The following is a 14962-nucleotide window of genomic DNA, read 5'->3' on the forward strand; positions in this document are numbered from 1 at the left end:
TTATAGAAGTAATTTACACATCTGTATAACTTTCTGGAAGCAGTTGATATATATATATAAAAAAAAGTTTTTTTTCCTGGATAACCCCTTTAAGATTCAGATTCAACCCATGTCCCCAATGGGGCTCATAATTTCATTCCTCTGTTTTGTGGGAAGCCAAAAAAAAAAAAGACTCAACAGTATATATTTTGTAGGGAAGAAGGAAACCAGAGTAAATGGAGGAAACACACAGAAAACATAGGAAGAGCCCATAACCTTTGTGTGTGTGGCCAATTTTAACCTCTAATGATCTTGAAGTTGCTCACAGTCATTGAATTAGAAGTTGATAAAATGTTTATTATTTTCAGGTTACATGTTATTTGTGGCATTGCTTCTATTTGATTTCAGGTAATATTAGGAATTGTTTTCCCACCGACCATTTTGTTTCTGGAATTCCGCTCCCACGATGACCTTTCATTTCATACCTCAAAAGAATATGAAGAAGGAAAAGAGAAAGAAGAAGATAACATGGTAAGAACCTAGCTAGATACTTAAAGGGGTATTCTGGGAAAAAAACTTTTTTTTATATATATATATCAACTGGCTCCAGAAAGATAAACAGATTTGTAACTTACTTCTATTAAAAATCCTTTCAGTACTTATGAGCTTCTGAAGTTAAGGTTGCTCTTTTCTGTCTAAATCCTCTCTGATGACACGTGTCTCGGGAAACGCCCAGTTTAGAAGATGTTTGCTATGGGGATTTGCTTATAAACTGGGCGTTTCCCGAGACACGTGTCATCAGAGAGGATTTAGACAGAAAAGAACAACCTTAACTTCAGAAGCTCGTAAGTACTGAAAGGATTAAAAAATTTTAATAGAAGTAATTTACAAATCTGTTTAACTTTCTGGAGCCAGTATATATATATATATATATATATATATATATATATAAAAAGTTTTTTCCTGGATAACCCCTTTAAATACTTATGTCATACTTAAATCATGGGAAATGTGTCTTGTCTACTTATACGTATACAAAGTGAGTTTACAGCAAATAAAAGATGTGTTTTGTGCCTCTGACTTAGTTTAACTGTTAGGGCAATAAAATAATTAGAGATGAGCGAACTTACAGTAAATTTGATTCGTCACGAACTTCTCGGCTCGGCAGTTGATGCCTTTTCCTGCATAAATTAGTTCAGCTTTCAGGTGCTCCGGTGGGCTGGAAAAGGTGGATACAGTCCTAGGAGACTCTTTCCTAGGAATGTATCCACCTTTTCCAGCCCATCGGAGCACCTGAAGGCTGAACTAATTTACGCAGAAAAAGTCATCAACTGCCGAGCCGAGAAGTTCGTGACAAATCGAATTTACTGTAAGTTCGCTCATCTCTAAAAATAATGGTACTTTGTAATGCACACTTAAATTTTTCCTGATCTGTCTGCTGTAGTAATATAGATATTGTGCTTGCTCTGGGTCGCCATGGTTCGGTCAATACACTGTACAGCAGTGGTCTTCAACCTGCGGACCTCCAGATGTTGCAAAACTACAACTCCCAGCATGCCCGGACAGCCGATGGCTGTCCGGGCATGCTGGGAGTTGTAGTTTTGAAACATCTGGAGGTCCGCAGGTTGAAGACCACTGCTGTACAGGGATGTCTTGTCACATGACCTTTACTCATAAGGAAACTTTCATAGGAGGACACATAGTCCATCAGTTGATGCTACGATGGAAATACCAACACAAGCACAATAGATTCTTCTTTATGTTTATATTCTATATCTTTCTACTTATAACTGTATACTAAATATGCTTTTTAGAGATGAGCGAACTTACAGTAAATTCGATTCGTCACAAACTTCTCGGCTCGGCACTTGATGACTTTTCCTGCATAAATTAGTTCAGCCTTCAGGTGCTTCGGCTGGCTGGAAAAGGTGGATACAGTCCTAGGAAAGAGTCTCCTAGGACTGTATCCACCTTTTCCAGCCCATGGGAGCATCTGAAAGCTGAACTAATTTATGCAGGATAAGTCATCAACTGCCGAGCCGAGAAGTTTGTGACGAATCGAATTTACTGTAAGTTCGCTCATCTCTACTGCTTTTATATTGACTGCTGTGGTTTTAAAAATTGCAGCTTTGAGAATTACAGCATATTACTTCATATTGTACAGTATATGTTTAGAATGTGTCAGCAGACAAGAACTATTTGGCCCATCTAGTCTTCCCGATATTCTGAATACTATCAATACAATGTTTGACTGTCCATATTCTAGTCTTTGAATTTTAACAAATGTATTTGTGTATTTAAATATTATTAGGATGTGAATGCTGATGCCAATTCTCGGAAAGGAGATGAAGAGAATGGAAACAGAAAACAAAGGAGTATTCCTATTGGCACAAAAATCTATGAGTTCTACAATGCCCCAATAGTCAAATTCTGGTTTTATACAGTAAGTATAAATGCCTCCCATACTAACATGATCTAGAATAGTGGCAGACAACTTAAAGGGGTTATCCAGGAAAAAAAAGTTTTTTTTATATATCAACTGGCTCCAGAAAGTTAAACAGATTTGTAAATTACTTCTATTAAAAAATCTTAATCCTTTCAGTACTTATGAGCTTCTGAAGTTTAGGTTGTTCTTTTCTGTCTCAGTAATCTCTGATGACACCTGTCTCGGGAAACGCCCAGTTTAGAAGAGGATTGCTATGGGGATTTGCTTCTACACTGGGCGTTTCCCGAGACACGTGTCATCAGAGATTACTGAGACAGAAAAGAACAACCTTAACTTCAGAAGCTCATAAGTACTGAAAGGATTAAGATTTTTTAATAGAAGTAATTTACAAATCTGTTTAACTTTCTGGAACCAGTTGATATATATATAAAAAAAAAGTTTTTCCTTGAATACTCCTTTAAAGTGGGTTGAATTTGAAGTGGTTTCTATCCACAGCTTGGTTATAGTTAGCCTTGCACGGTTTTAAAAATTCTCCAAATATCCCAGTGGAAAACGGCACAGCTGGGAGTAAGAAGACAGAGTAAGAAGACAGAGTGGGGAGAAGGCTTTTTACTCCCCACTGTGCCATTTTCTGTAGTAAGGAATGAAGCTACCTAAAGCCATGACCCGGTGAGTGTTCTGTCCTTTTTTTTCGTTCTTTGTATTTGAGTGACCATGGATTTTACTTTAGTATCGCATTGAGCACCTCCATAGATTAGCCAGCAGCTTGGACCTGCACTGCACTAACTACACATGAGCCATACCACTTGTGATTGATATGCTGTAGCGCTGAGATAAGTGCTTTGCACTTCTACCTATTTGCTCATAATATATTTAAAGGGGTACTCCAATGGAACGGAATAAAAAATTGAATCAACTGGTGTCAGAAAGTTAAACAGATTTGCAAATTACTTCTACTTAAAAATCGTAATCCTTCCAGTACTTATCAGCTGCTGTATGCTCCAGAGGAAGTTCTTTTCTTTTTGAATTTCTTTTCTGTCTGTCCATAGTGCTCTCTGCTGACACCTCTGTCCATGCCAGGGACTGTCCAGAGCAGGAACAAATCCACATAGCAAACCTATCCTGCTCTGGACAGTTCCTGACATGGACAGAGGTGTCAGCAGAGAGCACTATGGTCAGACTGAAAAGAAATAATAAAAAAAAAAATCCTCAGGAGCATACAGCAGCTGATAAGTACTTGAAGGATTACGATTTTTTTTATAGAAGTAATTTACAAGTCTGTTTAACTTTCTGACACCAGTTGATTTAAAAGAAAATGTTTTCCCTTTAATATTATTATAATTTATTTTGAAGTTTAAAGTTTCAACCAGAAAATATATGTAATCTATGTAGGTAGATGTAGCGCTGTGCTAAGTGCTTTGTAATTCTACCTATTTGCTCATAACATTTTTAATATTATTACACTGTATTTTGAAGGATTAATGATTCTACCAGAAAATATTTGTAATCTATGTGGGTTGATGTAACAATAAAAATATTTTCTGGAAAGAACCACCAGTAAACCAAACTTCATATCTATCCAAACCACTCCAAGCTTAAAGGGGTTATCCAGGAAAAAAAACTTTTATATATATATATATATATCAACTGGCTCAAGTAAGTTAAACAGATTTGTAAATTACTTCTTTTAAAAAAATCTTAATCCTTTCAGTACTTATGAGCTGCTGAAGTTGAATTGTTCTTTTCTGTCTAAGTGCTCTCTGATGACACGTGTCTTGGGAACTGTCCAGAGTAGAAGCAAGTCCCCATAGCAAGCCTGTTCTGCTCTGTGCAGTTCCCCAGACAGATAGAGGTGTCAGTAGAGAGCACTGTTGTCAGACAGAAAAGAACAACTCAACTTCAGCAGCTGATAATTATTAGAAGGATTAAGATTTTTTTAATAGAAGAAATTAACAAATCTGTTTAACTTTCTGGAGCTAACTGATATATAAAATATTTTTTCCCCCTGCAATATCCCTTTAATAGTACACATAGGCTAGCTTAACACTATATTTGGCAGTCTCCCTCAAATCTGACACTGAACATACACCCCTGATCTATCCCTATGCCACTATATATTTCTGACAATAACTGCTTTGAAATAAAAATATGTGGTATACTTTGTTTTGCTTACAGTGAAAATGATTTAGGCAAAGGTTTCTGTATGCCAGGCAAACAAGTGCCCAAAGAATGTTCTTTTGGCAATTGTTTGGGTAATGATTGTCTATAGGCACATTGAATACATTCATTAGGTGAATTTCCCAAACTATACACTGAACACAGAGCCCAAATATGGTGTGAACATAAGCCTTTACTACTGTCGCCTGATCAGATCCAGGCTACCGGTAATTTCACAGCATCATAATAAATATATGAAACATCCATATGTATTAGAAGACATATTCCACATTCAGCAGGGGGTGCATAAATCCGTCGCATGCTTAAGTAAGCAATATTGCAGGAATTCTTAGGTCAAATCAGAGTTCACTACAGAGGCGATCTCTGTGTTAAACCCTTTGAACTCTTCAGTAATGCTTGGCAAATCATCTTAAAGGGGGATTACATATAAACAGCTCAAGGGCAAAAGTAATACGTTTGTTTCCCAGGCACCTTTTTGTACTGTGCGCCACCGTAACACTACAGAGGTCTATAGTTCATCTTATTTGTCAGTGTCAAATTTTGTTTTTCATTTAATAGTCATAAAATCTGTCAAGGTTTCTCTTCACATAGTTTTGTTACTGCATTCTTTTTTTTATAAAAAAAAAAAATTGCATGGGTGGATTTTTGTTTATACCATCCATTTTAACTTTTCAGTTGTTTTTGAAATCCTAAGCAGCAGTATAACATCTGTAAGTATAAACAAAAATCTACCTATGGCATTTTTTTTTCATCTAAGAAAGTTATTCCCTATCCACAGGACAGGGGATAGCTAGCTTGATTGAAGGGGTCCGACTGCTAGCCCCCTCCCACGATCTTGAGAACGGGGACCCCAGTCCAGAGGTCCATTTCATATTTTACTATCAGCTTTCAGTAAACATCTAGATGCAGCATTTTGTTGCAAAAAAAAAAAAAAAAAAACACAATAAAATGGAATAAAATGGTAGGAAAACCCTGCAAAACATGGCACTTACTGTAAAAATACTATGGCTTTTAAATGTACCAAAATGTTAGCATACAACAATTAAGTCACATATATTATACTGTGTGTGCAGAAAAAAAATGTATAATGCACCTTGTCTGACAAACGACATGGTTTGTCCATAAAGAGGAGTGTCATTGGTGGAAAGGAGACATTGGCTAAAATGTGATGGCATGTGCAAAAAAATGTGCCAGATGTTTGGCACATTACATTTGCCTAAAGTAAGCCAACTTATGGATGGCATAATCATAAATTAAACAGTGAAAGTTTAGACTAGACAGTCTACAGATGCACCAGATTTTTTGAGACTACTTTTAAAGGTGTTTCCCAACACAAAAAAATACTCCCTGCTTTAGGTATAAACTAAGTTGCACTAAATTCACCTAGCTAAGTCCATCCCCGTTGCTTTGGTGTGTTATCAGGGTACACTACAGAGGCACCAGGGCAGACCAGAGCACCAATGCTGGATCCAGTAAGGCCTCCTTTACATATGTGCATCATCAGTTTCATTTTCCCTCCGATGCATTTTCTGCAGCGTCGGAGGGAAATTAAAACTGATGACGCACATATGAAGCAAGAACTGATCTTGTTCATTTGAATAGGACAGTTCACAATCATCCAATTGGACTCGCAAACAATTGATGCCGGATGATGCACACCAAATGCCAACTGATGCACTTCTGGCATCAGTTGTGGCAATTTTCGCCCAGTTACGCTGGAGCCAGATGCTGCTTAAAGGGGTACTCCGCCCCCAGACATCTTATCCCCTATCCAAAGGATAGGGGATAAGATGTCAGGTCGCCGCGGTGCCGCTGCTGGGGAGCCCCAGGATCCCCGCTGTGGCACTGCGCTATCATTACAGCACAGAGCGAGTTCGCTCTGCACATAATGACGCGCAATACAGGGGCCGGAGCATCGTTACGTCACGGCTCCGCCCCTCATGACATCACAGCCCGCCCCTTTCAATACAAGTCTATGGGAGGGGGCGTGGTGGCAGTCACGCCCCCTGCCATAGACTTGCATTAAGGGGACGGGCTGTGATGTCACGAGGGGCGGAGCCATGATGTCACGCGGCTCCGTCCCCTGTATCGCCCGTCATTACGCACAGAGCGAACTCGCTCTGTGCTGTAATGATAGCGGGGTGCCGCAGCGGGGATCCCGAGGCTCCCCAGCAGCAGCATCGCGGCGATCTGACATCTTATCCTTTGGATAGGGGATAAGATGTCTAGGGCGGAGTACCCCTTTAAGGGTGCGTTCACACACTATTTGTTTTTACGGGTTTTCCGCTGCGTATTTGAAAGTGGGCGGGCTCTTCTCGGCTGTCCGTAGCAGATTTTCCGCGGCAGAATTTACGCTGCGGAAAATGCGCCGCAGTCCCTACCGACTTCAATGGGGCTTGTGGCGGATTTTCCGCAGCCTAAATTCCTCCGTGGAAAATCTGCTGCGGACAGCCGAGAAGAGCCTGCCCCCTTTCAAATTACCAGCGGAAAACCCGCAAAAACAAATAGCGTGTGAACGGACCCTAGCCTAGTGTAATTTGTTGTTTTATGCAAAAGTAGGCTTTTTGTTAGTTTTTTCACTTCAGAAGACCCCCTTTAGCACAAAAATGTATGACAAATAAATTTACAGCAACAACTGATTCTTAAATGTGTGGGATAATAAATGTATTTTTTCTTCACAGATTTCCTACTTAGTATATTTAATGTTATTTAATTATGTTATTTTGGTGAAGATGGAGCGATGGCCTACACTTCAGGAGTGGATTGTTATTTCATATATCTTAACACTGGGACTTGAGAAAGTGAGAGAGGTAAGAATTTTGTTCAGGTCACTATACACAGGTTCAACTATTTACCCTAAATACTGAACCTAGAGCATTTTATTTTTATGACACAGTACCGACTGCAGGAAACTAAGGCGGGGTTCACACCACGTTTTTGCAATACAGTTCCCGTATCAGGTTTTTGAGGAAAAAACGGATTCCTCAAAACCTGACTAAACTGTATCAAAACGTGTGTACAAATTTTAACCTGTATACAGTTAAAAACCGTATACGGTTTGAAAAATTACATCCGGTTGCATCAGTTTTTTAAGAAAAAAACGTATACGTTTTTAACTTTTCACTCCATTTTGAATAAAGTTTTACTTGTTTGATTGAAATTCCAAGAAAAAAAACTGTGCAAAGTCAAAAACTGTATGGTGAAAACCGGATGGAACTGCATGCACTTACAGTTCTGTACGGTTCCCATTGACTCCCATGTTAAAAAACGTATACGGTTTAATACGGTTTTTCAACCGGACCTAAAACCGTGGTAGACTACAGTTTTGGGTACAGGAAAAAAACCTGACAAAACCGTATAGGATGCAAAACGGACACAACCTGATGCATCTTTTGGCATACGGTTTTCAGTGGAGAGTCAATGCATACGTTTTCCAATACGGTTCCATACGGTTTTCACATAGAAAACGTATACGGGAACTGTATTGCAAAAACGTGGTGTGAACCCAGCCTAAGCCAGATTTTGGCCTGTTAGGTAATATTAAATGTATTATCCTTGTGTCTTCAGCCTATGTACATGGCTCTATTATAGAACCTATATCGATCTATAATAGGGTGTTGTCACCTGCTATGGAACTCTACTGTACCTATTTAATATGTGAGATTATTTACATTATTGTTTCTGGGGAAGAAACGCTATATAATGCTATACAAAGTGCCTACAGGTCTGTAATATGAGCCCATAAAAACTCTGTGTGCTATGTGTGCCACTTGGTGTACATGCATCTTTTAAGCATTCCAAAGCAAATAATACTTAGGTTACTTAGATTAATCTATACTATTTTTGAAGTCTTTCTTCAAAGATAGCTTATCCCTAGGAACCCCAACCATCAGACATAGGCCATCAATGTTTGATGGTACTCCTGCCAATAGCTGTTCATAGCTTATCTAAACAATATGCTAACAAATGTACCGTAATCAATATTTTAACCACATTTAAAAATATAAATAAAAAACGAACAAAATTCATACTAAACTGGATTTATTTATTTTTTTATTAAATGTTGGTCAACCCTCATTTTTCTGTAGATTTTAATGTCTGAGCCTGGAAAACTGAGCCAGAAAATAAAGGTCTGGTTACAAGAATATTGGAATATTACTGATCTTGTGGCCATTTCAGTGTTTATAATTGGAGCAATTCTTAGACTACAAACGCAGCCATATATGGGTTATGGAAGAGTCATATACTGTGTGGATATTATCTTTTGGTATATTCGGGTTTTGGACATATTTGGAGTCAACAAATACCTTGGACCCTATGTTATGATGATTGGAAAAATGGTAAGTCAGAAAGAATTTTTACGAATGATTAAATAAAATAATAGAAAGCGTACAATTAAAAAAAAAAGTAGGGTTTGATGCTTAGACTTGCTTCATTGAGACCCCTACCCTAACATGTCTTGTTCACATATGTATCCTATTTGGAGATTTTTCATTTTTGCACTTTTGTTTTTCCTCCTTACCTTTTAAAAATCATAACCCTTTCAATTTTGCACCTAAAAATCCATATGATGGTTTATTTTTTGCGGGACCAATTCTACTTTGTAATGACATCAGTCACTTTACCCAAAAATCTACGGTGAAACGAAAAAAAAAATAATTGTGCGACAAAATGGAAAAAAAAATGTAATTTTGTAACTTTTGGGGGCTTCCTTTTCTACGTAGTACATTTTTCGGTAAAATTACACTCTCTTTATTCTGTAGGTCCATACGATTAAAATGATACCCTACTTATATAGGTTTGATTTTGTATAACTTCTGAAAAAAATCATAACTTCATGCAGGAAAATTTATACATTTAAAATTGTCATCTTCTGACCACTATAACTTTTTAATTTTTCTATGTATGGGGCGGTATGAGGGCTCATTTTTGCGTGTGATCTGAAGTTTTTATCAGTACCTTTTTTGTTTTGAACTGACTTTTTGATCGGTTTTTATTAATTGTTTTATGGTATAAAAAGTGACCCAAAAAATACGCTATTTTGGACTTTAGAATTTTTTTGTGCGTACGCTATTGACCGACAGTTTAATTAACTATATATTTTTATGGTTCGGACATTTACACACACAGCAATACCACATATGTTTATATTTATTTTTATTTACACAGTTTTGTTTTTAATGGGAAAAGGGGGTGATTCAAACTTTCTTTTGCAATGTCATAGCCCCCATATGGGACTATAACATGCAGTACATTGATTCAATACACTGATCCCTGCCATTGCATTACAATGCATTGATCAGCGTTATCGTCGGACTGCTCAAGCTGGATTTCAGGCTTGGAGCAATCAATCGCCAATCGGACGCACAGGGGGCAGGTAAGGCACCCTCCTGTTGCGTTCTAGCTGATCGGGACATCGCGATTTTACCGCGATGGTCCCGATCATCCTGGCTGAGCTGCCGGGAAGCTTTTACTTTCACTTTGATCGCCGCATCTAAAGAGTTACTGCCGGACATCAGCCCGATCGGCGATGTTCACCATTAGCCGTGGGCTTGGTTGCTTATAGCAACCGGGACCCACCGAGTATGATGCACGCTCACCTGCTGAGCGCTCGTCATACCTCGGGAGCCGCTTATGGACGTTTATAAATGTCCATATGCGGCAAGGGGTTAAACAAGAATGAGGTCTTATTTTAGGGCATAATGAAAGGTACCTTTATTTCGGGGGTTTTATGGATAGATAAATTAATTCTATTTGTTTAGTTGACTTGTTTTGTGTCTTTTTTTTATAGATGATTGACATGCTGTATTTTGTCATCATAATGCTGGTTGTGTTGATGAGTTTTGGTGTGGCAAGGCAGGCCATTTTGCACCCAGACGAGGAGCCTTCTTGGAGGCTAGCCCGCAACATCTTTTACATGCCATACTGGATGATCTACGGAGAGGTGTTTGCAGACCAGATTGACCGTAAGACTAGAGTTCATAGTAAGACTCTGCTTGATGTTTCCCAGGCAGATCATCAGTCCAAATTAACAGATTATCTGCTTTAATTTGGAGTGTAATATTCAATGTGTGTATGTTATTAGTAGGCTTCTTCACCTTATATTAAAATGTACGTGCTGACATAAGACATGGCTGTACTATGTCATGGTTATAGCCAACAGAAGGGTTTTTACATTAATATTTAGAGAAGAATAAATCAATAAAAAAATTTCCATTGATACACCAGAGGGTGTATGTTTTCCCAGTCAATGGGAACACAACATCGATTCCATGATGCCTGAACCACAAGCCATCAGGATGGTTTCGGAAGCTATAGGGAGAGATCTCTTAATCAAGGTTGGTGAGATGGGAAGAGGTCACTGGGGATTACCCTGAGGACTCATGGTTCAGCCTGCATGAAAGAGATGACAGGTTCACTTTAAACTTTACAGAAGGATTCTCTCTCTTTTATATATGAAACTGCTTTGGAGGCATTAAAATGACCAATATCTATTTACCAGTTACAATCCATTAATGCTGTAAAGCAAGGGATATTTACATTATGGCATCCCACTGAAAACACCCCCGAGCAACCACTAGGATTTTCTTAAACTGCAGTTTGAGAACAATTTGCCAATGGATTTAATCACATATACCAGTGATTTTAATCGACACCAAGATAATCACACATGAGTATAAGCCTAAAAAATGTAATCTTTTTCTTTTTTATTACTACATGCTGAAATGGCGACATAAAACAATTACACTTTTTTAGGGGGAACATTTGAAATGTTTATTTCAATTATAAGGAATTTATCATTATCACAAGTCTCATGCCCGATCAGTACAGAGAACCAGAAAAACAGTACAGTACAGAAAAACGTATCCCCTATAAGTTTTAGATTGCTCTCCCACAGAGTGACGTATCATGACCCCCGCCTGAACCAGGGGCCGCCATGCCCCCTCCATATATCTCTATGGGAGATATAGATATAGATTCGGCAATCTTCAGCTCTCCCATTGAGATATGGAGGGGGCATGGCCCCCCGCTTCGGGAGGGGGTCGCAACGTGCAACTCTGTGGGAGAGCCGGGGCTCCATACAGATGATCACAGGGGGCCACAGCGCTCGGACACCCCTTGATCTAAAACTTATCCCCTATCCTGCAGATAGGGGATACGTTTTTCTGTACTGACTGGGCATGAGACTTTTTCTTTAAGCTAATATGATTTTCATTAAAGAAACAACCTTATTTCAGTTATATGTGTTCACCCCTGTCTGTTGCATCCTGCCCACTTGAAAACTGGTGGCCTATCTGGAGTACCACTGCCCCTATAAAGAACTAAGGTAAACAGTGGGGATCTTGAGAGTATCCTAAGGAAACGCTATCAATTATATAGTTTCAGATTACCCCTTTAATTAAATGTAAGTATGCAAAAGGAAAATAATGACCCACATTTACATTTGAAAATGCATCAGAATTCTAGCACCATTTGTGGCCACTTTTTTTAAACTGTGGTGGCAGATGTTAGTTACGCTATAATTCTCACTCATGTATGTATATACCACATTGACATGTTAATTAGAAATGTACTACAAAAAGTGTGAGTTAAAAATGCAACCAGGGTTCAGTATGTACAGTAGTATTAGTGCAAACTATATATTGTCCACCACTTGGTGAGAGAATAAGAGAATATATATATTTTTTGCACTCCCTACCTATTTGAATAAACTCCAGATAAAAACATACACAGTGCTACCCAACATGTTTTGTCACACACTGTGGCTTTGTCAAGGGAAAATGGATAAAGGCAATCTATCTATCTATTCAGTTATTTTCTACTTTCCATTTACTGGTGTCATGTATGGGCAGGAAAGGAGTGCACACTATTCTCGCCCCCACTCCCCTATCCCTGCTTACTTACGTACCAGCCCTAGGCGACGGGTCCGTAACCATGGTGACAGTCCCTCTCTAGACAAGTGAGGGGCATAACTGTAAAAATAATAAAATACAATAATACAGACACAGGTCTCGGTACAGTAGGGAGGAGACAGACTAACAGAAGCAAAACTAGCACACTTAAGTCAATGTCCACTACCCGCATTAAAAACCAGGAGTTGTCAAAGTACAAAATAGCTAATACCAGAGAGAAGTCGAGAAGATAAGCCAAAAGTCACAGATGCCGGGTAAACAAGAATAAACAGGGTAAATCGCCAGCTACTGGAGTTGGACTCTTTCACAGGCATTGAATGAGAGCAAACTGCCAGGTTGAATGGGCAACCCCGCAGGTGCTTTCATCAAAAGGTCAACTGACCAGCCAGACAGCTAAGCGTAACCCTGCAACAAAAATAAACAAAGAACCTATCAGAACCTTTTGACCCTATTGGTTCTGACAACTGGCCTTTGGTTTAAAGTTCACTTTTATTATTAGATACCTTTTTAGTCATGCCTAGCAAATGAGGCATGGCTTTAGTATGTGGGGATACGTTTTAGCTTAAAAGGGGCCATGGCTTAAAGGGGTTATCCAGGAAAAAACTTTTTTTTTATATATCAACTGGCTAAAGAAAGTTAAACAGATTTGTAAATTAATCCTTTAAGTACTTATGAGCTGCTGACGTTGAGTTGTTCTTTTCTGTCTAAGTGCTCTCTAATGACACGTGTCTCGGGAACCGCCCAGTTTAGAAGCAAATCCCCATAGCAAACCTCTTCTACTCTGTGCAGTTCCTGAGACAAGCAGAGATGTCAGCAGAGAGCACTGTTGCCAGACAGAAAACAACAACTCAACTTCAGCAGCTGAAAATTATTGAAAGGATTGAGATTTTTTAATAGAAGTAATTTACAAATCTGTTTAACTTTCAAAAAAAGTTTTTTTCTGGAATACCCAGAAAGGTGTAACTTTGTATACCAAAAAAGCAACAGAATTTTGGTGCAGTTTAAGCCAACTGACCAGTCTGTCTAAACTTATTCAGTCTGAAGACAGCCTAATATGCTATGATAAAGCAGGTGCATGGGTAAAAAAGCTACAAAAGGCTTTTTTTTTTGGCAAATATGGATGAAAAGGTGTGCATAATATAAAATACATTAGAAAATACTGTATTTTGCAGTGTAAACTTGGCCTTCGACTGTCTAGTTTAAACTTACACCAAGAATTACTACATCTGAATCTGGATATCGGAAAAGACTTGCAATGTATACCTTGAATGGAAGGCTGAGACATAAACCGAAAAAAGCTGGTTTCACACATCCTAAAATAAAAATAGGGCTTTAAAGAGTATCTGTCACAAAACAAAACTTTTATTTTATTGTTCCTTATGTTATTATAAGACACTTTGCTATTTACTTGCTGTTAAATTTCTCAACCTTTATATGTTTTTAATGTGATTGAAAAAAACGGCCACTAGGTGGCTCTGTTCTGTTCCCTGACTCAAGTCAAACAGTTAGTTTGGTCTCCACTTGGACTTGTAGAAGTCCAAACTCAGGAAGTGCATGCGGGGCATGGTGAGGCATGGGGAAAGCCCACTTTCTCCTTCAGACAATGTGAGCAAGGGGAAAGGTATGATACAGAGCTTTTTAACCTCCCTGGCGGTATGATTCTTTCTGGAAATTTGTACCAAAAGCGGTACAATTTTTTGCACTGAATCTCACATCTCCCCCCCCCCCCCCGCCCATTTCACATCTCCCCCATCACATTCCCCCTCCCTTGTCACATTCCCCCTCTCCCTTGTCACATCCCCCCGTCACATTCTCCCCCCTCCTTGTCACATTCTTCCCCCCTTGTCACATTCTTCCCCCCTTGTCGCATTCCCCCTCTTGTCACATTCCCCCCCTTCATGTCACATTCCCCCTCCCCTGTCACATTCCCCCCCTCTTGTCACATTCCCCCCCCCCTTGTCACATTCCCCCCTCTTGTCACATCCCCCCCCCCTTGTCACATTCCCCCCTCTTGTCACATTCCCCCTCCCCTGTCACATTCCCCCCTGTCACATTTCCCCCCCCCCTTGTCACATCCCCCCCCCCCTCTGTCACATTCCCCCCTTTGTCACATTCTCCCCCCCCCCTTCTCACCTTGTCCTGCAGCAGCATACACTAGGTTTGCCGGGCAGATTTCAAACCTAGTGTATTTGCTGCAGAACAAGCCCTTTCCCCTTCAGCCAATCACTGGCTTTACACCACTGCGGCCTGTGATTGGCTGAAAAGGGAAAGGTCCTGTAAGATGAATAGAGCAGGGATCAGAGCGCACGGAGGGGAACGACATCTTCAGGGACCGGGATTAGGTGAGCAAAAGGTTTTTTTATTTTACTACTTTTTCCTTTTACATTTAGCTCAGTGTTTTTCTGACAGGGTACCTCCAGCTGTTGTGAAACTACTACTCCCAGCA

The 14962-nt window shown here is 39.4% G+C and overlaps 1 protein-coding gene across 1 annotated transcript in view; it reads left to right on the top strand.

Moving 5' to 3' along the window:
• TRPM1 (transient receptor potential cation channel subfamily M member 1) overlaps window positions 1-14962 on the top strand; it is a 339306-nt gene that overhangs the window by 311284 nt on the left and 13060 nt on the right. The window contains exons 19-23 of the mRNA XM_056572537.1: window positions 388-510; window positions 2291-2422; window positions 7285-7413; window positions 8692-8943; window positions 10395-10587. Of these exons, the coding sequence (XP_056428512.1) occupies window positions 388-510; window positions 2291-2422; window positions 7285-7413; window positions 8692-8943; window positions 10395-10587 (829 nt within the window). The remainder of the gene's footprint in view (window positions 1-387; window positions 511-2290; window positions 2423-7284; window positions 7414-8691; window positions 8944-10394; window positions 10588-14962) is intronic.

The sequence above is a fragment of the Hyla sarda genome, chromosome 4, assembly GCF_029499605.1.
Source record: "Hyla sarda isolate aHylSar1 chromosome 4, aHylSar1.hap1, whole genome shotgun sequence".
Classification (NCBI taxonomy): domain Eukaryota; kingdom Metazoa; phylum Chordata; class Amphibia; order Anura; family Hylidae; genus Hyla; species Hyla sarda.